This window comes from Sinocyclocheilus rhinocerous, unplaced genomic scaffold (genome assembly GCF_001515625.1).
Source record: "Sinocyclocheilus rhinocerous isolate Xijiao unplaced genomic scaffold, SAMN03320098_v1.1 scaffold597, whole genome shotgun sequence".
NCBI classification, from domain to species: domain Eukaryota; kingdom Metazoa; phylum Chordata; class Actinopteri; order Cypriniformes; family Cyprinidae; genus Sinocyclocheilus; species Sinocyclocheilus rhinocerous.
In genome coordinates this window covers 347,707-373,241 of record NW_015649570.1, presented here as the reverse complement: position 1 = coordinate 373,241, position 25,535 = coordinate 347,707, and the positions used below count along the sequence as shown (strand labels likewise).

The 25,535-nt window shown below is 37.4% G+C and overlaps 2 protein-coding genes and 1 long non-coding RNA gene across 8 annotated transcripts in view; 1 reads left to right on the top strand and 2 right to left on the bottom strand.

Moving 5' to 3' along the window:
• The window catches only part of rcc1l (RCC1 like), a 12,464-nt gene extending 8,664 nt beyond the window's left edge, over positions 1–3,800 (top strand). For all 3 annotated transcript variants that reach the window (XM_016515561.1, XM_016515560.1, XM_016515562.1), the window contains exons 7-12: positions 438–522; positions 721–902; positions 1,056–1,143; positions 2,457–2,630; positions 2,906–2,991; positions 3,345–3,800. In XM_016515561.1, the coding sequence (XP_016371047.1) occupies positions 438–522; positions 721–902; positions 1,056–1,143; positions 2,457–2,630; positions 2,906–2,991; positions 3,345–3,422 (693 nt within the window). In that variant the 3' untranslated portion in view covers positions 3,423–3,800. The remainder of the gene's footprint in view (positions 1–437; positions 523–720; positions 903–1,055; positions 1,144–2,456; positions 2,631–2,905; positions 2,992–3,344) is intronic.
• Positions 3,801–4,080: 280 nt separating this feature from the next.
• LOC107710728 (GATS-like protein 2) lies at positions 4,081–20,204 on the bottom strand. Of its 2 annotated transcripts, none has more exons than XM_016515566.1 (9): positions 19,688–20,204; positions 15,747–15,817; positions 14,877–15,085; positions 11,008–11,125; positions 10,601–10,724; positions 10,112–10,222; positions 7,149–7,231; positions 6,095–6,189; positions 4,081–6,005 (listed from the first exon to the last, which is right to left on the bottom strand). In XM_016515566.1, the coding sequence occupies exons 1-9, from the start codon at positions 19,798–19,800 to the stop codon at positions 5,940–5,942; spliced, it is 990 nt and encodes a 329-aa protein (XP_016371052.1). In that variant the 5' UTR covers positions 19,801–20,204; the 3' UTR covers positions 4,081–5,939. The 2 variants fall into 2 exon arrangements, with proteins under 2 accessions (XP_016371052.1, XP_016371053.1); XM_016515567.1 differs by having other exon boundaries at positions 14,886–15,085.
• A 2,012-nt stretch (positions 20,205–22,216) lies between these two features.
• LOC107710729 (uncharacterized) lies at positions 22,217–24,995 on the bottom strand. 3 transcript variants are annotated; one of them, XR_001636627.1, is made up of 9 exons: positions 24,907–24,995; positions 24,342–24,397; positions 24,045–24,092; positions 23,781–23,864; positions 23,417–23,473; positions 23,057–23,149; positions 22,842–22,910; positions 22,555–22,601; positions 22,217–22,316 (listed from the first exon to the last, which is right to left on the bottom strand). It is a non-coding gene; the product is annotated as an uncharacterized LOC107710729 (long non-coding RNA). The 3 variants fall into 3 exon arrangements; XR_001636626.1 differs by having other exon boundaries at positions 22,842–23,149; XR_001636628.1 differs by lacking the exon at positions 23,057–23,149.
• Between the last annotated feature and the right edge of the window lie 540 nt (positions 24,996–25,535).

The following is a 25,535-nucleotide window of genomic DNA, read 5'->3' as shown; positions in this document are numbered from 1 at the left end:
TAGAGATGTGGGGGCGTGTTTGAATGAGGCGTTTTAGCTCGGTCTGGATCAGCCTTCTCTTTTAGATAGAATAAATCCTTTTGTGGGAGACTTTGAGCTTTGTAACGCGGCAGATCTTATACATGCACAAATAGCTACATAACACACTAAAGAAAAGGAAAAATAGAAATCGCATCATATGACCCATTTAAGAAAATGAACAGGATGGCTTTTATTACTAGACGTGTTTTTTTTCCTAGCATTACGATATTGACAATTTGGGGTTAAATGTGTTTAATTACCTTAAACGATTACCATGAAAATATCACAGTGCAAAAGTATTTATGGTTTTAATAAGCTTAATTTTCCCTATGCAAAGTATGATTTATAGGCAAGGCAATTACCTGGACCTTTTTTGTGAGTCTCACTCCGTCTGTTCTGCTCCTCTCATCCTGTAGGTGGCTTGTGGGCAGGATCACAGTCTGTTTCTAACAGACAGAGGCTCAGTGTACGCCTTTGGGTGGGGGGCAGACGGACAAACAGGTTTGTTTCACCATCTGTCTGTCATTATCTCTGTCTCTTTCCTTTGTCCCTCTTTTTGTTCCACTCCTTTATGAAACTTGCCACAAGGCATTTTCCAAAAAAATGTATCCAGACAACACGCGGTGACTCATGGTTGATACTTGGACACATCAGACCATGAGAGCCTTCCCTCAGGATTCATGTCTTTGGAATTTTAAGGTCTGGGCCATCACAGCAAGGCCTCCTGTCCAGTGCCCGTCGGAGGAGACCTGGCTGGGGTCAAAGTTCAGCAGGTGGCCACATATGGAGACTGTAGTTTGGCCGTGTCCACGGAGGGGCAGGTTTTTGGTTGGGGAAACTCGGAGTACCTGCAGCTGGCCTCTGTCACTGAGGCCACACAGGTAAAGGGCACAACTGGCAAACAAATATCAAAAATGATTGAACTGATTGTTCACTGTCATAGAATTGACACTTATAAGGAATTTTATATGTAAAAAGGCCAATGCACTAACAATGACAGGCTGTGCAGCTCATTTGTAAAGTCTGATTTTCAGATGAGCTCTCCACGGCTGCTGCCCCTGAGGGGTGTGGGTCGAGTCAGACAGGCGGCATGCGGAGGAACACAGGTGGCTGTACTGAATGGTAAGATTACAGTCAAACAATCCTAAAGTTTGCTGGAACAATTCAGTGCACTTAAAAAATGACCAGAAGTACTGTGGTGCTCTCTGAAGCACAATGTGAATAGTACATGAATATGATAAATCGTACAATGAAATATGTTAAGTACTTTAAGTTAAACAAGAATGTCAAATATTACCATGGCAACTAGCTGAAATAATAGAAGTTTATATTTGATTTTAAGTAATGAAAATGTTTTGCTATGGTTGTAGTTAACAATAATAATCCTGATGCTAATATGCTAGGTTATGCCTATTTATAGATTCTTATTCTAGATCGGGGTTCCCCAAACTGCGGTTTGTAAGTTGATCAAAAGCTAATTATTTAATGAAATCATAAATACAGTGGGTACGGAAAGTATTCAGACCCCCTTAAATTTTTCACTCTTTGTTATATTGCAGCCATTTGCTAAAATCATTTAAGTTAATTTTTTTTCCTCATTAATGTACACACAGCACCCCATATTGACAGAAAAACACAGAATTGTTGACATTTTTGCAGATTTATTAAAAAAGAAAAACTAAAATATCACATGGTCCTAAGTATTCAGACCCATTGCTCAGTATTTAGTAGAAGCACCCTTTTGATCCAATACAGCCATGATATGTCATCTGGCATGTCAAGGTTCAATTCAATTCAAGTTTATTTGTACAGCGCTTTTCACGATACAAATCGTTGCAAAGCAACTTTACAGAAAATTAAGTTTCTACAATATTTAGTAGTAGCTTATCAGTGGTGACTGTCAGTTTATGTACATATGGCAGAAATGTTCGAAAAAAATCAATTAAAGACGTAATCAAACAGATGACAGGTAGCAGTTAATAACCGATAAAAGACTGAAATGCTAATGTGTTGTTCTATTATTAAAAAATATTATAAACTCTCGGGGGATACTTCAAGTATATATTTTACATGAAGTAAAATGTTCAAATACTTTGACATATATATATATATATATATATATATATTTTTTTTTTTTCCAAACCTTGTATTAAAACCTGATACCACAATTAAACCAGCATAGTACATTAGTGTACCTTTGTGCTTTACCAGAAAAAAAACAAACATATGACCTGCCTGAATATTCTATTTGCATAGTGGTTACATGGTTTGTCATTATCATAATTTAAAATGCTCAGTGGGTTTTAATATTTGAATGCATAATTGTTGAATTCTACCTGCTATACAGCTCTTGAAAAAGCACAAATTGATGTTGCTTTGAAAGATCTCTTCTTTGCAATGCTTATGTAATGAATTAAATAACTCAATCTCTGTAGAGGAAGGAGAGGTGTTTGTTTGGGGTTTTGGAATCCTGGGAAAAGGCCCGAAGCTTTCAGAGTCTGCAATCCCAGAAAGAGTGCCAGCCACATTTTTTGGGAGGTCAGAGTTCAACCCTACAGTGAAAGTCTCGTCCATCCGCTGTGGACTCAATCACTTTGCAGCCATCACAGGTAAACTACAGTCTGAACATTATTACTTAGCATGTGCATTCACTCAAGATATTAAATGTCGTTGTATTGAGTATGATTAAGAGATTCTCCTGGAGTGTTTTCAGAGATTTTAAATGTGCTCTCATGCAGGATACTAAGTGTTAATGTTCTTTCTTCTGAAAACACCTGCTACAAATGCTTGCATAACCATGTTGGTACTAAATCCAGCCTGTTTCCTGGCCAACATCCATGTAAATAGATGGCGGAGTTATTTGCTACATGAATATTGTTTTCAGATCGATGTGAGCTGTTTGTTTGGGGTAAGAATGTGAGAGGATGTCTCGGCATTGGGAAACATGATGACCAGTATTTTCCATGGAGGGTAAGAAGCCAACAACATTGCATTCTTTCTTTTAACATGAAAAAGTGTGGATTTCAGAACTTGTCAGTTGGTTTTGCAAACAAACTAGGGCTGCCATTTTTTTTATTTACCAATGCAATTAGGTAAAACGCTGTTTGATTATTAAAATGAATCGCAGCTAATCACACACAACAATATTTGCTGAGAAAATCTTTTCTATAAACAATTCGAACACGTTGCATTATTGTAGCAGGTGAAAGCATCGAATAGACAAATTTACACTTCTATAGTACATTAGCATCTTAAATTCACTGAACTATACTAAGTAGATGTTAATCTGTTTTCTTTATGCTAATGATTGTCACTTGTTTTAGGTGACGGTGCCAGGCCACGTGACGGATGTTGCCTGTGGTGTTGACCACATGGTGGCGCTGGTCAAATCAATCATATGAGAGACTGTTATGGCAAATCTGGCACTTCAGTGAACACCATCAGCATGCCACGTTTCATTATTTCTCCAGAACTTTGGACTTGTTAAAGGCCCTCACTAAGGAGTCTTCATGTCACACTGAATCAAGCAAGCCAAGGCTGTGGTTTAAGGTAACATGGAAATGCGACACCTCCTCTTGCTGTTGACAGTGCTGACCTCAAAAATAAGCATGGGTGTGAATCCTAAATAACTCGAGTCCTCTTAATGAATCTTATGTTAGCTACTTGGACATTTTGGAAGTTTCCTCTAAATGTTTTGCCACATTGTCAACACCTGAAGTGGACACTGTATGCTCAAAGCCACATTATCTGTGCTGTTCCAAGATCTGCTTTTCGTGTTAAAAAATAAAATTATAAAAACTGATTCAAATTCAATTACTAGCTCATGAAATTATTTTAAGAGCATAATGGATTAAATAAAAATACTCTAAAAAAAATAAAGTACACACACATTTTGTACATTAAATATAAAATATATAATTTCATCACGTTTTCAGGTGGCTGTATAAATATAAATGAGAAGCAACTAATTTGAAGTTATATTGAAACTCCAGAATCAAGTACATTATTTGTACCAAACTGTATTGATAGTGATTGACATTCTGAGGGAAAAGAAGGGAATAGTTGAAAGTCACCCTCTTTAATGTGCAAATATAAAGGGACTGTTTCTGACCTACACAAAGTGTCAAGAAACAGAAAGAAAAATTCATGTTCAGATAAAAACAAAAGCAATCAAGTCATGACCTTTTCTGGTGTCTGAGCTGGTTTAATCAACAAATTCTCCCAATCAATAATTTGTATGGATAGTTAGAAGTAGCTTCTGCAAATATCATCCCACAGAAATCATTTGTAAATCACAGGTATGACTAAATATCTTCATAACTTGTGTATATAACAAATCCTCAATTGGCACATGGTCTAGCAGTCGTATGGTGTAAAGCCCCACTGTATGCTTAAGAAAACATAATTCAAACAGTGGGAAAAAAAAAAGAGTAACAATTGAAAATCAAACCTAAAAGCAAAGTAAGCTGAAAAAATATATTGTTTCACCTCTTTAATTGTCAGAGAACAAACACGTCACCCCTTAACACTGATAAATATATGGTTTCTGCAAATTTCTGCTTCCAAGCTGATAGAAGAAAAGCTTGTGGAAAAAAGACACCCATCCTCGTGTAAAGAGCAACAAGTGACCCTTCGAAAAGAGACTCCTTCAAGGGGGAAGATACTCATCCCCAGTATTTCACATCAGAAGAGTAAGATATGTAAGATAGACCTTAAATAAAGTGCAGACAAGGGGAGCTTGAAGGCCTAAACTAACGCCAGTGTCTGCGACACCTGACCTTAACTAACATTCAACAAATTATAGGTTTCCCCTAACAGTTCCTCCATGAATAGAGACAGCTTTGGAAAATACTCAAGAGCGAGTAGTGGTGAAGACTAAAAAGACATTTCATCCGATCACACACACGCGACGACTCCAGGGTGGAAATAAAAAAGCGATGTCCTCATTGGAACGAGTTTAAAAACAGAATACAGTAAACTGCACGATTTGTGTACTTGTTTGTGTATATAACCTAAACAAAAACAGTTTCACCTCACCTGAATCCTTGATTCCGATCTCTGCGCACGTTCACTGCCAACTTGGCCGGGCAGACAGAAAAACCATTGATTGTACTCTGAAGGCAAAAACAACAAAAGCAGCAGCAGCAACAACAACAACTAATTCATTACCCAGCTACTTGGCATTGAAACGTGAATATAGGATTGAGGTTAGGGGAAAGAAACAAAACCTTTAAACAAAAACTGGAAACTTTTTGAATGAGCATGAGAAGCTTCTTTCACAGACTGAACTTGTGACTGGACCATTTTTTTGCCTAAATAAAGAAAAAAACAACAACAACCCTGAACCATCAATTTGCATCCCGAGAAACATCACGTTTTTAGACAAGGAGCCTGTTTATGCCCCATGTCTTGGCACTGCAAGGGGAAACAAGAAGGGGGCAGGAAAAACAAAATAAATCTCGAGAAACATTGGAGTACATTCTGTGTCCTCTAGGAGGAGGACCTGCCACTAATACATAATGGTTGTTTGCAACGTCTTAAGAATCAGTAGCTAAAGTCCAGGCCCTGTTGCCATGGTAAAATGATGTGCGGAGGAGGAGTGGATAAGAGGAAGAGGGGTGGGGGAGAAAGAAGACAAGAAAAACACTGGATTTACACCATCGCAGGGTCCCTGTAGAGGTGGTTGGGGATTAGGGTTTTCTTTTTTTTGCAAGAAATGGACAGGAAGTGATGTTGTCGCTCAATACTGACTGCAAGATTAGAGTCCTCCCCACACTTATCCATTCGCCTTCCGATCCTTCTCCCATAACCTCCCCCAGAAGCAGTCCTCAGGTAAGCTCTTGGCACTTTTAAGAGTTTGACATAAGAAATCTAAATGTTTTCAGGGACGTGGGACTCCTATCCAATCGCAGAGAGTCTCACTGCCCTGTGCTCTCATTGGTCCTCAAGGCTCCAATCACACTCTGGATGTTCTCCTCGGGAACCTGGGTGGACACAAGATGTTGCCGTGTTAAACATCGCCCTTCGTAGCTGAATATTTGGTGACGGGAAAGTGGTGGGTGCTCAAACTCACCAGAGCGTGATCGAACTTGAAGGTACTGATATAATAGGCTGGAATGTCAGCGGTCGCCAGCGGTTCAGATATCTGAGCCACTATGCCACATTCATCTGATGGAAGACAACCGACTTACAAATTCAGTTACCAAATCCTCAAGCTTTCAAATGCATATTGGTTTTTCTGAGGTAGTTGTGCATTAAGGTGCGGTCACATTTACCTTTGTTTGGCAAATTTTCATGGGTAAAATCAAGCCATTTCAATAGAAATCCACACAATAGGGAATTTCACATGAGGGCGAGACATTTCCCCATGTAGATTCCCCACATTGACCAACCAACAGCTGCTTGGTCTGAAAGTGACTTCTGTGTGACTATGCTCCATACATACACTATACTATAGACAAAAATTTTTTTTTTATCCACTAAATTTTGCTGAAATTTTGTTAGTGACCGCACCTTAAACTTTTTACAATCAAGGAAAATTTGAATGCTATCATGACAAGAGTATGTGGCTAAGCATTTGTTAAAGGTGGGGTAAGTGATTTCTGGTAGCCAATGTTGATATTTAAAAATCACCAAAACAAACACGCCCCTACCACAAAAGTGTCTCGCCCCTATTTTGACAGCTCCGCCCCACACATACATACGCAACCCAGGCAACGATTAGTTATGTGAAACAAAGCAAAACCAATGTTACACCGTATATACACCGGACGCGAGTGGCGCGACAAAATACTATAAACTCATTATAATCAGTGATGCGGTCTACACTGGATGCGGCGCGACACGCCCTGTGCACTGAGTGCTCTCTCCTCCGCATCATGAGTAGACACGCCCCTTACTGTTGATTGGCTACAAGTTGGTTTTGGTACTCGGCCCGACTCAGTTTTCTAAAGCGTTTTTGAAAAAATACATACCCCACCTTTAATGTGTTCTGGGTGTTTTTTTAGCACATTGCTAGGGTGTCCTGGGTGGTTGCTTACAGGCCCAAGTCAAAAGAACCAACCCCCGAATTCTAGTCCCTAGATTAGAGTTAGAGACTAGAGATTAGAGTTTTAGCCTGAACTCACCAAACCCTAAGGGTTGTCCTCCGATGCGGACCATTTTCCAAAGCTCTCCTGAAGCGCTGGTGAAGAGGACGTTGTTTGGAAACCTGACAAGAAAAGAGCAGCATGTTAACCATATGCAATGATAACAAAATCATAATGATGATACTATACAGAAATCTTTTCATCAGGCAAGTTCCATTGTAGCCACACACACAAAGACATGATGATTCAACAGGCTTCAAGCTAAAAGATAAATAGTTGGAAAATTCTGATGAAACCACTGACAAAGAAATTCACCTTAAAACCCACGCAGGTCCCATATTGCAGTCTATACACAAAATTATGTTTAATTTCTTTAAAGTCAACATGAAATGACGTTTGCAAGCCATTTTACTTCTGTTAAAGGGACGGTTTATCTAAAAATTAAAATTGTCACCTTTTACTCACCCTCACGTCGTTCCAAACCCATAAGACTTTCATTTGTCTTCAAAACACAAATGAAGATATTTTTAATGAAATCTGAGAGATTTCGGTCCACAAAACCAAAACTTTGACGATTCTAAAAGTTTGTAGAGATAGTAAAAGTAATCCATATGAATTGATCAGTTTGATTCAAATCTTCTGAGGAGACATGGTTACTTTATATATTTAACAGATTTAATTTAGTCTTTTATACATATATAAACATTGATCAATTTGGAACGACATGAGTAAACAATGACAGAATTTTCATTTTTGTGTGAACTATCCCTTTAATGTGGTATTTCCATGTGATCAAGGAAAAAAAGATTTTATGGATTGGGAACTATTTGAAAAATGGGTGTTTAATACAATTGTTACAGGTGGCTGGAAGAAAAAAAAAGTTGGAAAATAATAGTGGAGTAGGTGACGTCAGCCAGAAAGCAATTTATTATATTTGGATGAAAGATTTAAAAAACAAACCCTTTGTCCTTTGTAATAACATGCTCTGATGATTTATGCACAAGATTAGGGGTGCGTATTGAGAAACAGGCATGTGATGAGTTGGAGACAAAAAAGCAGGAAAATCTGACCTGGCTCCCAAGCCCCGGCGCTTATTATTTAAAGGGGTCATATGATGCTGCTAAAAATAACATTATTTAAAAGTTACGCCATCTTTCTTTGCTTGAACATTTGGGCGGCGTTATGCAAATCTTCCCACATAGTGAGGTAGACATGTGGGGGCGTGTTAGAACGAGCCGTTTTAGGTAGGTGTGGCTGACTCTGAACTTTTATAAAGAATATCTCTTTGGATTTGAGACTTTAGTCTTTACAACTTTACAGATCTTCTTTATGCACCAAGAACTCGTAACAAATTGAAATCGCATCATATGACCCCTTTAAAAAAATGAATCTTATCACATTAAAAGATATATTTTATTAATACATACTATTGTCCTGTAAAAGTAAAAAGCAGCATTTAATAATCATGATTAATATAATATAATAGTCATTATTAAAGTACCTGCCAAAAGTTCGGAAATATTACAATTATTAATATTTTTGATAAAAAAATACTTTAGTCTTCAGCGTCACATGCTCTTTCAGAAATCATTACAATTTGATTTGATGCTCAAGAAACATTTCTGATTATTATCAATGTTGAAAACAGTTGTGCTGCTTTATATTTTGTGTGGAAATGGTGATAATTTTATTTTTCAGGATTCTTTGATAAATAGTGCTGTCAATTGATTAAAAAAAATAATTAATCGCACATTTTTTCTGAAATTAATTGTGATTAATCCCACCTAACATTAAAGTTCTTAATTATAATTTTATATTGTAATAATTTCACAATCTTCAAATTAATGTAGAAACAACATAAAGACAGTATATTTTTAATATTTGTTTAATGGCATCTTTTTGCAACTGAAGGTGAACTATCCCTTTAACTATAACCATTCTACATTACAAGATAATTGATAGCTATCAATTAGAACATTTATTAGACTAATAACAACTAAATAATAAAATAACTTCTCATTTAAGTGAAATTAAAACAAATTGAAAAAATGTATCGCCTGGGTTAACGCTAATTTTGATAGCACTAATAAATAGAAAGTTCAATAAACAGCATTTATTTGCATTTATCAAATATATTTATTAAATTTATAAAAGCATTTATTAAATAGAAAGCGTTTGCAACATTTTAAATGCCTTCACTCACTCTTCATCACTTTAATGTATGATGAATAAAATCAATTTCTCTTTTCTTAAATCTTACCACAAACGTATCATTGTATCATTTCCACAAAAATGTTAAGCAGCAAAAACAGTTTTTAACATTGACAATAAATAATAAATGTTTCCTGAGCAGCAAATCAGCGTATTAGAATGATTTTTGAAGGATCACGTGACACAAACTTCTCTTCGTAAACAACAACAGATGTATAAATGATTCTAAAGATGAATGTTGTGTTCCCAAATGCAAATTAAAGCGACTCAAACACAGCTAGCATTTACAGTGAATATAAACTGAAAAAAAGAGTACTGTTACAGCAGACATGTAGCACGTCACACTATAGCCTATATTTATATAATTACATCACAACCGTTGCAAATTTTATGATATACTAAGCAATCTCAAATTCTCACCACCATTCATAAAAACGTTACCAGGCGAGTCACACGTTTCAGCGCTGATTCTACTCGCATTTGGCACTTTGAACCATTTGAACCCTTTTGACTGTCCTGCAGATGACACTGTGAGCTCGTTCAGCGCTCTCAGGACCATTCTGTCCATGATGTATTAGAAAACATAACCTTTTCGCAGTTTAATTAGTTAATTGCATAAGGCCATTTCACGATTTCAATCATCATGCAGTAACCAGCATCACCCTGAACTCCCCCGAAATAACCGGAATTCTGATTAATCCTAAAGAATCACATCCCTGGAGAAATCAAATGGGGTCAATTGTGTTTTCATGTTGACATTAACAGAGTGTTAGATGCAGGGCTTGTCTAACCTCCGGGTCGTTTGCTCATCCATAACTAGAGAGATGTAGCCCTCGATCAGCGAGAAGGAGAAAAAGCGGATGTGTCCAGAATCCTCACTCTGCCCCCCGGTCTCTTTCACACTGTAATGAAGCACAGCAGGGATTCTTGTTATTACACAAGCTTCATTAGAGCTCAACTCAGCTGATGCTTTCACAAGGAACAGGGAAAAATGGGAGGAGGAGTATGATAAGGGCAACTCTGATCTGATCTTTCCCTCTAATTGTTGGCCTGATGCCACTGTCTGAGCAGTAAACAAGTTCAGCCACTATAAGGAAGGGCAATATTGTACAAATACAAACTGCTCATTTTATCTCCAGTCTTTTCTCCCCTGTCGCCACATAATGCACTCCCTACAGTGACCTGTGTGTATTATCATCATTCTCTAATAGATCTGGCAGATGGCTCTCAGTTACTGCCATATGTGAGCCAGGAGGAGCGGCCCGGCTTGAAGCTCTTACCCGCCCGAGTAGAACATGACGTCCATGAGCAGTGTGGCCACCGAGGGCAGCGTGTCGGGGTCCAGGCTGGTAACGCAGAACATGTTACTGGGGCTGGAGAGAGGGTGAATGATCGGCCGAGGGACTGAGGAAAAAAAAATAAAACGGGCATTAACATCCACCTCTGGTGTGTCAGTCCAAAAACTGTTGGTAACCAAACAGTATTGGTGATCATTGAAAAAAAAAAAAACAACTCAAAATATCATCTTTTATGTAACACCGAAAGTTTTGTGATGACATTAGGATGAGTAAATGATAACAGGATTTTTATTTTTGGGTCCCTTTAAGTCTCAGCAACATCACTTGGTACTGCAAATGCACAAAATGCCTTGCGCCGACACACCCTCAGACTAATGACAGATGATTACCCAGTTTAGGCTTGACAAAACCATTGGTGACCCCGGTACTGTTGGCAGCAACCGTTTCTCCATTGACAACCCTCAGGAGAGTGAATTCTGAAGACAGCGTGTGCATGACCATGGGCAGCTAATACCATTTTATTAACCAGTGTCTTTGCTGCAGACCTTTGATGATCCAGTTCAACCATACTAATAAGCAAAAATGACTTTTGATAAACTAACAATTGTGCTTCATTGTTTTTTTATTGCTGAAGAATGTTGAACCTTCTTCTGCGTTTTACTGTACAGATGTGAATTTACTTTTCCTTCAGCCTGAGGTTTTATTCATTAAACTTTTTGGTGTAAAAGGGCTTTTACATTTGCTATAAATAGAACTTCTTATATTAAAAACAATCAAGCCCTGCTCATATTTAAAAAGTAACGTAACGCATTACTTTCCATAAAAGGTAACTAAGTAACGTAATTAGTTACTTTTTTTAGGGAGTAACGCAATATTGTAATGCATTACTTTTAAAAGTAACTGAATAATGTATAATATACAATTTAATTTTGCTGGCAACACAAAAGTAAGCAAATCACAAATATTGCTACCATTTTAATATGCTTGTAATTCAGCTATTAGGTTTTAGTTGTAATGGCGTGTCGGAGTTAAACTTTAGTATCAAACACAGAGTTAGAGTTCTGAGAATCAGTTCAAACTGCCTGTTGCAGTCAATGGATTCAAAATTGACGTCACAAGGACAGTAGTCTCCATGTTACATTCTTTCATGTTCTTTTTTTCATATTTGTATTTACTAAAATTATTAGAAATCATTACTTCTTGTGTTCATTTAGTAAAAATGTGATTTAAATTTGATTAACAAAAACAGCGTTAGAGTTGATAAGTTTGATTGTTTTTGTGAATCAGTTCAAATTGCCTGTTGAAGAGAATTGATTCAAAACTGATCCACTGTCAAATTTGTTTGCATCATCCTTCAAAAATGTTCACGGTAGTCTCCACGTTACATTTCATGTTTTCAAATTTTTTAGTTAAAATATATTTGTGCATATTTAGGAAAATTATTAAAAATCATTACATTCATTAAGTGTAAACACGGTTTGAATATTTGAACTATATTTTTGCTGTATTTTATTTCTTGCATTAAGTAACAATGGTTGTTTGGTTGAAATGATGGTTAAACTTTTATAATAATAATAATAATAATATACGGAATACAAATATTGAATATCTGAGGCTGAAATATAATATATAGAAATATTTTTTCAAGCTATTTAGCTTAGCCTTACACAACATTGAGTTTTTCCCCAGGGCTGGAAAGCTTTAACCCTTCAACAACTCCTCTGGAAGACAATATTCTCTTTCACTTTTTTTTAGTGATCCAAATGAAGGAGACATCTGTGTGCTCTAGGCCTGACGGGCCGGACACAGACGGGTATTTCTGAACTGCTCTTAAAGTTTTAAGTAACCAGGCCAAGAGCGAAGGACAGGGTGAGGATGAGAAGGAAATGGCCTCTCCAGTGGCCCAGCACAGGAGGCAGGTCATCTCCTCTCTTTCTATAAAGCTCTGTGATTATTCCTCTGGCTGGGAGCAGCTGGTGTGGAACCTGAACTTTCCGGTAAATTCCAGTAAGCGGCTGCTGATCCACAGGCTTTATCCTCTTTACATAACTACCCCCAGATTACCATCGCTCCCACATTTCTTGTTATTTTCATAAACAGGCTCAGGTGACTGTACCACCACTGATTTGGAATGTGTTCACAAACACACACAAAGTGGAAATGTGCTGAGATAACAGCAACTGGCTGTGGTCATGGTAGATGGGTTGGTTAAAGGAAAGGAGAAGTGATGCCTTGCTCTGGATTTACTGTATGTATTGTTTAAAGTTTATTCATCTGATAGCAATAACCAGACATAATGCCATGTCCTTATATAAAAGGACAGTTTCAACTTGTGCTATGAAATGGAGAAGCTGTGAATCTGTATTTTAACCATTAATGACACTTATTCAGACTACATATCACAGGGCTTGTTTTCATATAATCTTTCGCAATAGCCTGGTTTATGTTTGTCATGTATTGCAGTTCTTTTTCTCATGATATAACATTCATGTTTTTGATCCTTATATTGATTTTTTAGTTCTTCATGTGTGGATTCACATAATTTCCTACAGTTCAAGTAATGAGGATTGTCTAAGTGAGTGTAAACTCCAGAATAAGTCAGAGATGATTCTATGCAATGCCGTACTGCACAAAAGTGAAGTGAATCACCCAAGAGAGAACAAAACTCTTTATCTAGGTCAGGGGTGTTAAATTAAAGGAGTAGTTCACTTCCAGAATGAAAATTCTGTCATCATTCACTCACCCTCCACTTGTCCCAAACCAGTATGAGTTTCTTTCTTCTGTTGAACACAAAAGAAGATATTTTGAAAAATGTTAGTATCCGAACAGTTGATGGGCACCATTTACTTCCATAGCATTTTTTTTCCGGCTATGGAAGTCAATGGTGCCCATCAACTGTTCGGAGGGTGAGTAAATGATGACAGAATTTTCAATCTGTAAATGAACTAATCCTTTAAATTTTATATCCTTGTCCGGACAATACTTATTTAGAATAGTTATAAATTTCCATGTAGTCAAGCAGTAGAACTTTATAAAAAATAAAAAAAAAAGGCAAAATAGTCACAAAGGATTAAGATACTGAGCCAAAACTGTGGCATCTGAGATTATTTCCGTTATTATCAGTTGAGCCAAATTGGATATAAATATTAAAAGGTAAGATCAGCTGTTTAATCAGACTATTAACATATTGTTTTTACAGTCAGATACCTACAGTATGAATAGCACATAAGGCTTACTGAAAAAATGAGAAAATTTTTAGCATTAGCAAAAACCAAATTACCAGGAACTAGCTAGTAAACTAACTAGCAAATTCAAAGTATCTTTTCTTGCCCATCCATGCCAGAAATGATCTAATTCAGGGGTGTCCAATCCTGCTCTTGGAGGGCGAATGTCCTGTATAGTTTAGCTTCAGCCAGCTCCAACCCACCTGCCTGGATCTTTCTAGTAATCCTAAAGACCTTGATTAGCTGGTTCAGGTGTGTTTAATTAGGGCTGGAGCTAAACTCTGCAGGACACTGGCCCTCCAGGAACAAGTTTGGATCAATGCCAGTTAGAACAATGTTTATGATGAAATGCTCTTAACATGCTAAAATAATAATTCTAAATATAGATGAAAAAAAACTGTGTAAAGGTGCCATTAATCTGACACAAACTTGATTTAGTTAAATGTTTTATATTGTTGCATTCTTATTTCTACAGTGTTTTTACAGTGTCGATCTTGTGCTGCTCGCCACAGTGTCTGCACTACTGTTGTTAAAATAACCATGGCATCTGATTTATTTATTTATTTATTTTAATCAGTAATGCAACGCTTTACATTTTTAGCTAAGGAGAGAAGCAACTTACAGGGAACACAAATGGCTTAAAGGCACCAACTCTGGAGCTAGATATTACATATTGCGACTCTAAGTGCTTGTGGTATGAACAGCTCTGTTGTTTGATTGCACTGCTCATTTAAACTGTAGAAATGGTGAAACCATCGTCTCACGGTCCGGAAGGAACCAAGCTAATTGATGACCCCTGAACTAGGTGTCGCTAAAATCCCTGAAATTAGTTTTGTAGTAAATATAAATGATGCTTTCATATGAATTACCTATATGATGGTGTCATGTGCTTCTTTGTGTGTGTCAATTGTTTTAATGGAGAAAATTAACGGATTAAAAAAAACAACTCCTTAATTCTGGTGGAAATGCAAACAGTATGTAATTTTGGAAATATAAAAATTAGGCAATTGTTTCTTGCTCTCTATAGCCTAAGCATGTGTGACACTCACCAATATAAAATCAGTCTGGTATGTTGACAGCATGAACACAGAGATATTATGGTCTGCCAGCGGGGCGATGACTGATTTTGCGATTTTCGTTACACCGATTGGCTGAGAGCTGGTAGAGCTCCCGCCCCCGGACACCACATTAAGAGCCAACCACGTCGCATCGGCCACACTGAGATACTCAGACTCCGGCAGCTCTGAAACAGACAACAAAAAAAGAAAAAGAAAAAAAAAAAAGTGACATGGAGGTGACTTTGAACATACTGAATGCTCGACCTAAAGGTGATGACTGGAATCTTTATAGACCCTATGAAAGCACGACACAGCTTTCTTTTTTGTGTTGATGTAATTGCTACTGAAAAAGGAAGTTGGGGTGGTGCATTTCGAAGAGCTTTTGTAAAACAACCAATAGGCTTCAGTGGGAGGGACTTTCTGCTTGTACAGAAATCTGTGTAGTGCAACACGAGTTACCAATATTTTTGTTCTGTTTTCTTGTAAAACAGACCACTGGATTTTGTTGATGAGAACATTAAAATGGTCTCAAAGCTAAGAAACACTAACAAAAACAAATTTTCATTACTTTTCAAATCGATAGCATGTGAAATACGGGGGAAGATCGGGATGAAAAAAATGTTCTACCACTTTCATGTATCAGATTTATAGTTCTCCAGATTAAATATGGCCCGAAAAAGCTGCCAACAAACCCACAAAACTGATGGAGCAATATGTGGTCAAACATTGGCAGGGAGTCAAGCTACAAGGAATTATAGAGAATCGGTGATACTTTACATGACTTAATCTTGCCTCGCTGCACTAAACCCAGTGCACTCTTAGTAAAAGAGTAACCACGAGACCTACCTTTAAAGCCATCTTCATCCACGATAATGGTGTAATCCTCCGGAGTTTCGGTCAAACTAAAGAACTTGCATCTGGAGAGAAGCAAAGTGAAAAAGAGATGGAAATTATAAGCCAAGAAGGACCAGAGTAATGAATAAAATTTAATATCATATTCCTGAGAAGCTTCTATGAACATGCACATCTATTGTTCAGGCATAGGGATTTGAAGAATTAAAATTTTATGCATTATTTATCTGACACCGCAAAAACTTTTTTTTTTTTTCAAGGTTTTTGCAAGCTGTCAGACACTTCTGGTGCTGTGTCACTGGATCGTCTGAAATCCCCTTGAGTCTAAATGACACAGCATTGCAGTACAGAAAGGTATCTGAAGTGTATATGTCTTTGTACGGTATTAATGAAGTACTTCTTGAATTGTTTTATCATTTAAAGCACTAATAACAAACTGACTGACTTATTTTTCTACATAAAAATCCACCTTTCTGCAGCACTAGGAACTCATTCAGCTTTGAGCTGAATTGGAGTCATTGAGTGAAGAGAGAGAGAGATACAGTGATGGATCTACACTAATTTGAGTCCTGAGATGAGCAATAAAAGCAAAGCAATAATCACAGAGGAAAGGCAGGTCTTATGCCCTTATATTGGAGCAACAAAACATCTCCACGGTAAATTTTCAACAGGCTCTGACTCACTCACTCAGAGCCTCTGCTCAGAAATGTGCTCCTAACAACCGTTCCCGAGGTCTCTGAGGACACACACATTGAATCTTATTTTCAAATGCACTACCAAATAATTATTGATTCCAGCAGTTTATCTAAAAATATATTTACCGCTTTTTATTTCCTAACTCCATTTTTAGGTGAGAAACCCTGAAATTACAAGATGGCTGTTCCTGTTTATCCAGTAATGTTGCTGGAAATAAAGCCTTCTTACCTGTAGACTAAAAACAACACACTATAACCTCACACAGTCAAAGCCACTGGAGCAGAATAACAATTTATTATTATTATTATTATAAACATCACTACATGCACATTTGGTTAACACCAAAATGAAAAATAACCCTTATGTTGTTCCAAACCTGTGCTTTCTTTCTTCTGGGAAATACAAAAAAGATATTTTGAGATGTTTTTTTTTTTTTGGTGAGCTATTCTTTAAAATCCACATTCAAAGTCAAAATAAAATGAAAACGATTTGCAACCTATTTTAAAAATATGAAGTCTTGTTGACATCAGCCAAAAAGGATTTTCAGAGGTGGAGCAAGTTATTATTACCCTTATTTGATTTAGCATTACAAAGACATTTTGTCTTTGGAATAATGTGCACCAAAGAATTCTGTACAAAAACACCAAATGCAACTATTAAGAGAGTAAAAACGGTCAGTTTTAGTTTGAAAATAAAACTTCCAACAGATCTCCATTACTTTATACTTTAATATGGAAATAATTTCCAATGTACCTTCTGATCACATCTCATAAAGTGATGTTCTTTCAAAAGTAATTTTGCCTTGTTTTCCAGTGCAAATGTCTAAAGATTCTTAAACCCAGATACATTGAGAAGCAAAATGACATGCTCTTGTTTTCTGGGAAATTGATCAAAATGAAGTCAGTTTATAAAACAAGAAAAAATATATCAATGGAGATAAAGAAATGCACTTAATTCAAAGGAAAAACAAGTTTTCATACCCCATTGACATATTTGTTCTTGTTTTAAGTATAAATTCAATTTTGTTAAATTTCTCAGACAACAATCGTTTAATTTGAATCTCAAGTAAATGTATTTTTATTTAAGAATGTTTAGATACATGCACACATATAGCCTACACATTTTTATATTAAATAAAGCACTATATATATATATATATATATATATAATATATAATACTGTATATTGGTCAAAAATGTATATATTGGTACGTCCTTATTTATATATATATATATATATATATAGCTTTTTGTTTTGTTTTAATGGTGACACTGCATTTGGTTAACTGTCGTTTCATTGTATCTTCCTGTGTGAAAAAAAACTGCTTCCTCTATATCTTGCTGGACAAACAGTGAGCCAGCACAACCCAAGGGCTGGCAACAATGTTTCTAACTGTAATCAACTATTTCCAGAGCTCCCCTCGTGTTGTGTGCATTCGGCATCACTCAGACACTTCACAAACAGCTACTAGCCCAAATAAATAGATTCAAGCTGTGCCTCTGCGACAGAAAAGCAAGCGTTTCCTCCTATCACCTAGCATAACAGTGTTTGCCAAGTCAGTATCAATTTAAAGATTCAAAAAAAGAAAAGAAGCCATATCAAAAATGCCATTTCTACATGAAGTTACATTCAGATTCAAAAAAAGCACTTAAAACGGATTTCACGGCATGCTGGGCAAGACATACAGCACTGAATACAATAGAAACGCTGTTCACAGCCAGATGCAAACCACCAGGAGGAATATGTCACTGTAAACAGAACCTGAATGTTTAAAACAGCCCAGCTGCAAAGCTTTTTACGGTGATAAATCTTCAATTTGCAAATTAATAACCCTGCTTTTGCAGGCAGACCTTGAATATTTTTGCTGAGATGTTACTTTGCTATTTTCAGTATTTTTCCTTTCGATATGAGGTGATGTCATCATTGCTGTTCCAGGCTCTGAGTCATGACAAAACAGCTTTGATCTCCAAAGAAAAGTTTCCTATTCAAACATGTCTAACTACTAGTCGTCGACTGATGTTTTTTTTTTTTAATGTCAAAGCCAATATCTAACACACATACTTGTTTGCTTAATTTCAGTCTCACGAATGCAATAATACCTTTTCAAAACAAGTATGCAGAACATGACAGCCATTAAGAAGCATAAAACCAATAAAGCATTCTGGACTGTCATGGAAAATAAGATTTCCGAATGTTAGAGCAAGTAAACATGCAAAATAAAAAGGGCCTGAACGGAATTAGGCCCCAGATTTAAACCACTGATTTTTTTTTTTTTATCAAGACACTTACACAGCCATGAAAACAACCTACTCTGCCTTACTAACCACTTTAACTATAGCAAGAGGCCTGTGTGAGTGTGTGTGTGTGTGTGTCCACACAGTCTAACAAGACTAAATGACCGAACAGGATGTTTCTCCCTGAGGTTCAGCCTCTGACTGGAGATGTGCTCACACACTCTCCTTAGCAAACACAGCAAGGGGGCATTTGGGACTCTATGAATAGATGGTCTTTCACAAAGACCCTCATCTGAGGATGTATCAGTATGAGACAGAAAACAACTGCAGAACGTTACCAGCAGCAATGAATGTCCATTACTAAACACAAAAGGTGGTAAAAAAAACAAAAAACATTTCTGTTCACAGGCAGTGAGCCTATGCAGCAAATGCATGCAAATCAGGTTCAGGCCACAACTTTTCCCTCCTCTTCCAGTTGTTTACAGGTTTCCACCAGCGCCACTGAGAGCAATTCAAACGGATCTCTGCCAAACTGATCAAAACAGGTCAGTTTTTGATTAAAGCACCGAAAAGATAAGCTTCACATCAAGTCATCAGGTTTGCCCCCTTCATCTGTATCAAAGCCGTGATGCTGAATACGTGATCGTGCATTGAGCATCACAGAACGGGGGATTTAAAGCAACATCCCCCTCCGTATATTTATACCACCGCACAAGAAGAAAAACAACCCCGAGCACGTTCACACACCCCTCTACCGTCGAATGAACTCCAGCAACAGCACAGACCATCATTACCGCTAAACAAAACACACATGACTGCTTGCTTGATGATGCCATGCGCCTCGTAGATGGAGCAAATAGAAATTTGGATGAAAAAAGTGCTGAAACTGCATCTGCCTTTCATAAGAGGTGCGTAGCGGTAAGCTAATGTAATTCCGCGTCAGATTCTTCAAGACAGTAAATACAGGTTTAACACAACGCAAACCTGATTCGTGAAGCTACTTACCTTGTTTTAGAGGGCAGGAAAGCTAGTTTGATTAATCCGTGAGTGCAAATCTGGATGCCCTCTTTCGCTATACTTGCTACTTTTAAACTGTGCTCTAAAATGTGCAGCTCCATCTTTTGCGTCTTCTCATTTGTGGTACATCTAAAAAATATAACTGCCTATTCCGTTTTAATAAAACAAGAAAGAATAAATAAATAGAGCTTATGGAGTCTGGACAGGGCTTTAAAACCTTCAAACAGAGCGGAAAGGAGGGGAGAGAAAAGGAAAAGTTGTCTGCCAAGGAAACGAGAGAAAGAGAGTAAGGCGGGGTGAAATAAAAGAAAGCACAACGAGGTAAACGGGAAGGGAGAAAAAAAAGAGGACTGTCGGCCCCCGTGTTTCCACTCCGACAAGGATTGGAATGGGCCAGCAGCTGGTAACAGTGAAACAAACAACCTGTCAGTCAAAAAAAGGGGGCGGGACGAATTATACAGGAAGTGCGTGTTGGGAAATGTAGTTCGGTGACACAGTTTATCGAGACGCACATTTTTTGTTTTAAAATGTAGTCGTATTTGCATAAAATGCCATGTAATTTATTTTTTGGATATAAAACAATTATTTGAGTGTTATGAACATTTTTAGCTATGCCTCCATTAAACTAAAATTATCAAAATATTTAACATGGGCTTAAAAAAGTGCTGGTACACAGAACTTATATAATTTGAACAGGGCCACGTCGCTAACATTTACAGGGCCCAGGACAAAATTGTGTCAAAATGTTATTAATGGGCATCCTCTCCCTCAAGACCAATGAATGGTTGTAGATGAATTTATACCCCTTCATCGCATGGCCTGGGACAACAGTCGTTTGATGTAAATTGATAATTTCACCCACCATGTAGAAAATGTACTTCTGGTAAAGTCCACCCCTAAAATACTAATATTTTAGCATTAAAAACCTGCCTAAAAATTGTAGTTTGCTGGATCAAGGGTGACCCAGTTTAGCCACATACTCGATTATAAAGTATGTGACCTTTTCTTGAGCCTAAATAAAATCCTGCTAATCATTGACTGTGTAAAAGTGTGATGGGGGATTTTCAATCAATATTAATCTATTCTGTCTTTACCGAAACCAAAAAAAGACAGTAGGGGGGAATTTTTGTCCCCCCCCCCAAGATTAAAGATTAGAAGTGGAATGAAACCGATATTTACAAAGCCAGCCAATTGAAGTAATTTTCCCCCAGCTAGAATTTTAAAACAAGAGAAAAAAAAAAGACATATATATATATAGTAATTTGAAGCAATCATGTTCAACATGTATTGCATAATTACATCATAACACCCCTTAATTTACCAAGTCCAGGCCCAGAGTGCATCATCTAACACAAGGCAGCAGAAGTTTAATAATTCACAATTGCGGTCTATTGGTAACCAGGGCTGGTGCTGCAGAACGTCATAAAACAACAAGCATTCTTTGTGTGCAGCTGTGATAAGATCCCTGGGACACACTGATCTCTCACAGGGACAGGCATTGTTCAGTTAAAAGGACAGCACTCCTCTTTAGACACTATTCCTTTCAGCATTACCACCCGGAACACATTAAAGCTTTGGACTAGGACTTCTTTTCATTCTTTGAATATCAGGTATGTTTGTTACCAGGTAATGTTTTTAAATAGGCAACTCTCTTCCTAGGCCTAACATGCTTTCTTGTAAAAGTTAAACTTAAACATGGGAAAAGCCAAATTAATATTTTCAGTGGAGAATCTTTAGTTTCAGTCAAGAAACTGTTCAGCCAGCAGTAAACATTTATCTTCTATAATGCACTTTATAAAGAAAATGTTACAATAAAGGCTAAAGGACCCTAACATCAGACTACATCTTTCTCTTAACAAGGATCAGCTTTACACCTTTATCATCTGAGACAGACAAAGGCAAAAAGCTTTTGAGCATTTTCATACAGACTTAATCCTTTAATATTAAAATGACTTATAAAAGCTTGTGTAAAAGTGCAAACCGAAATTAGTCAAAGATTCAAGTGAATAAAATACACAAGTCCATTCTGTTCTATGGCTTGAACAATTTATCTTTTCTAACCAGATACTTTATGAACAAATTCTCATCTGAAAACTACACTTTAAGACATTCCCCAAAGAGCAAACACAGCAATAGAACAGTCAAGCGCTCACAAATAAAGGCTTAGTTACACTCAAAGGCAGCTTGTCAAAGCAGAAGTGGAGCACTAAAAGCGGTGTTCTGCAGAGAGAATCCTTTAATCTGAACCCCATGACCCACATGAAGCCCTGAGAACCAGTCTCCTACTGGCATGACACTGGCTATGAAGCTTCGAGACTTCAAATCTTAATGCTATCCTCTCTAATGTGAGCTCTAATGAGAAAACTGTAGCAAAGTTTGATGGCTAAATTACATGAGAAAAACTGTTGTTTGCATTCATGTTGGGAGATATTTGGGATTTTACATTGGTCCTTAAGCCTTTCTGAAAAAAATAAAAATAAAATAATAATAATAATAAATAAATCCTTAAACCACAGATACCTTTCACACTTAATTTATTGAAAACTGCATCACCACAAAACATTCCAAAGCAGAAGGTTTACAGCTTCCCTGTGCAGTATCTCCTCACCAGCAACAACTGTTAAAGACAGAAGTAATTACATTCATATTGAAAGTGCTAATACAATAAGCCATTCATATTGCTTTAAGTGAATCAGGTGTTGCCCCAAAAGACAGCAAGCAGTTTATTTTTTGCGAAAAAACCTGCAAAACATTTCATAGGGCACTGATGTGGGATCACAGCGTTAAGGATCGCCAGTGAAAAGAAATGGCTGACCCCCTTTGAAAGTGATCCAAGGATGTGGAACATCTCTCACCTTTCAAGAAAAGTCTGGCTGGGAATCCCTTCACTCCAACTCCAAACCTGTTACAGCATAAATAATTAAACACGCACAACCTCGCATTGAGTTGTATGTTGAATGCATTTAAGGAAATGTTCCTAATAAATCCCAACAGAAACACAACTGAAGTGACTCATTAGGATGGGTTTAATTTTTGGTCATGTCCACAGCAAGTCAGGAACCACGTATCCTAAAAGCCTTGGTATATGACCAAATTTATCACATACATGCAACTGGGAAATGTTCAAGAACAAATGCCTTACTTTTCATTTTACAGTACTGGAAGAACGATAGCCTGCCAGCATTCATTCTTCAATCTAGCCATATGGGACCTGTGGGCACAACACTGACACATCAGGATTATCAAGACACACTGAGCTATTGAAACAATGTCACAAGGCTTCTAAAAGGAGTAGGTCGCAGTGTTCCGTTATCCTGGGGATGACATGTTGGGTATGTGAGAGAATTGAAAGCACACCTGCTCTGCACTAGAGAGGCTGTGCAGGAAAGTTCGCATCAAAAACAGCTTGGTTCGTGGCAAGTGCTGCTCCACACAAATTCATCTCAGGATCTGGGAACGCAATGTGTAGCAACCAACTTTTCAATACTTATGAGAAGTGCTTATAGACTGGCTGCATTAAAAAAAAAACACACAAAAAAAAAGCCTTGTCTCGACCACCACCAGGACCCAACAACAAACATATAAGGTCCAATAAGAGCGGGTGTCAAGGTTCTCTAGCACTGGCATATGAACATTCCAGTCAGACAGACAACTGGATGCAGATACCAACAGTGCTGACTAATGTTATTTCTAAGAAACCACTTTAACATTACAAACCTCCAATCACCAAAAACGGGGTGTTGCGCCTTCTAGTGGACATCCTTCAGATCACACCTACAGAGTGGAAATTTAAAGTGAGATTTTGTTCTTCACTATGCCTTACAAATTAAGGTACACCCTTTAAGCTCATTTAAATGTACTGCAGCGTTATCCCACAAAGCTAATGATATTAGCGACATGGGTAAAGCGATACTACAGACTTTATCTCTGAGGCATTTCCAACGACTAAGCTCTACTGAGAGGGGCAAGTCGGGATAGACCTCAATTTAATAAACCAAACAAATTTAACACATTTTGAAATGTTACAGATAAAATGAAACCAGATAATATTATAAAAAAAAGCTAACATTGTGACATTTACCATTAGGACAAGCTTCTTCAGATGCAAAACATGCATTTTATGTATTCACTCCCAGGATTATTCACCCACATTTTGTTCTGAAGCCTGAAAGCATAGGGAAACATAAGAAAAGCATAGCATGTCTACATTTTAAGAACAATGAAAGGGAGTTTGAGTGTTCAGAAAGGCACATCCTCTTTCATGGTTTATAAGAGCAGTTGAACATTAATGCCAATCATCATCACAAAACTCTGGCAATTCATCATTATCCCTACAAATTCTTACCCGATTGGCCAGACCGTTCACAAGAGGACCTTTTATTCCATCCGAAACCTGAAAGCGCACACATCTTATTTGAAATGACATGTAATCAATAAAAAGCAGCAACATTTTCTGTGGTAAAAATGTCTCTTCTCATAAGTAGCACTGTTATTTAGTGGCCACAACAGTGAGTTGCAAGAGAAGGGAATTGTATTTTTTGCACTGCACTTGTTCCTAAGCCCACTATGACTAGACTGTGACTAGTACTGTGCATTTCCTTTCCAAACCATTTCCAAAAAAATAAAAATAAAAACTACTTACCATACTGCATATGTCAGTTACTATACTCTACAAACACGGAGAGGCCTAAGAATTCCCTGTTTGGAGAAATAAAAGAACATTAGTCTTCATATCGTCCCAAATTAGACATGATGGGGATATTCCAGGCCTCATTGTCATCACTGCAACTATTCTACAGTGATGAAAGCAAACCTGGTGTTTTTCTAGCCAAGCAGATAGAGGAATTTGCCCTATTTGAGAAATTCCGCTTGTGATTATCTGCTTGGCGATCTACGAGATCTGATCAATCTTTAAACACGTGTTCCTCACAAGGTCCAAATTACCCACAACGAATCAGTATAGTGCGATATAATTGGTGCATTTAACTACAGAAGCAATCGGAATAAAGAACTTGTTAGTTCGCTAGTTTTCTCTAAGCACCGCAGGGCTACTCACCACGTGGTGTAACGTTAGTCTACTATTCGCTAGAACGTAAAAGAAAGACTTTGCGTCAAACCTATTAAATGTTACCATAAATCAAGAGAACACAATCTGGGTAATTGAAATGATGAAATAGCAGATTCAGATATAAAAAAAAGCCAAGTACCTAGTTTTAAGCCACACTTCTTCACAAGCAATCGCAGACAGGTTGAAGCTGAGAGAGACACCGGAAGAAGAGCGTCACATTTTATAGCGCAGGATCTGACTTTACGACATTTTACGGCTCTGCGCTCTCCTCTGCGTTTCTGTGGTAAAATCCATAGACATACCCCTCGTCCAAATACCCACACTTGCGGTCTTGGCCACTTGAGAGCGCGTGCGCGCGACAGGAAGTAAGTGCGCAAGACTGTCCCAGGTCTTAAAAACGCCAGAGCGCAGTCCCCTTAACGCACGCTAAACCCACACTATCTCGAATACCGCTCCGGAGCGCTATTCGAGGCTTAGTGTATTATGGGCTTACATTTCTGCCACGATTGGCTGCCTTGACAACCAATCACAACATTTCTTGCATTACCTCGACAGCATAAGAGGACAAATACAGTGCATGCGTAATTATTATGCAAGTTGATATTCTGATATTTTTTTCGAAGCACATTTTACCAATTCCAAACGACATCAATCTTAATAACTACTATTAATCTTGTATTTAATAATTTATAATTGATATATAATTATTCATGAAGGCTGAAGGCTGAAGTGAAAAATGTCTTATATTCAGGTGTGCATAATTATTAA

Excerpts from the sequence above, each read along its gene's own strand:
- LOC107710728 (XM_016515566.1), bottom strand. The coding sequence starts at position 19,800 with ATGGAGCTGCACATTTTAGAGCACAGTTTAAAAGTAGCAAGTATAGCG. Across the intron at positions 11,126-14,876 it reads TATTGGTGAGTGTCACACAT|CTGCCCATGGTCATGCACAC; the intron begins GCTTAGGCTATA and ends AAATGGTATTAG. Across the intron at positions 6,190-7,148 it reads AGGACAACCCTTAGGGTTTG|ATGAATGTGGCATAGTGGCT; the intron begins GTGAGTTCAGGC and ends GTCTTCCATCAG.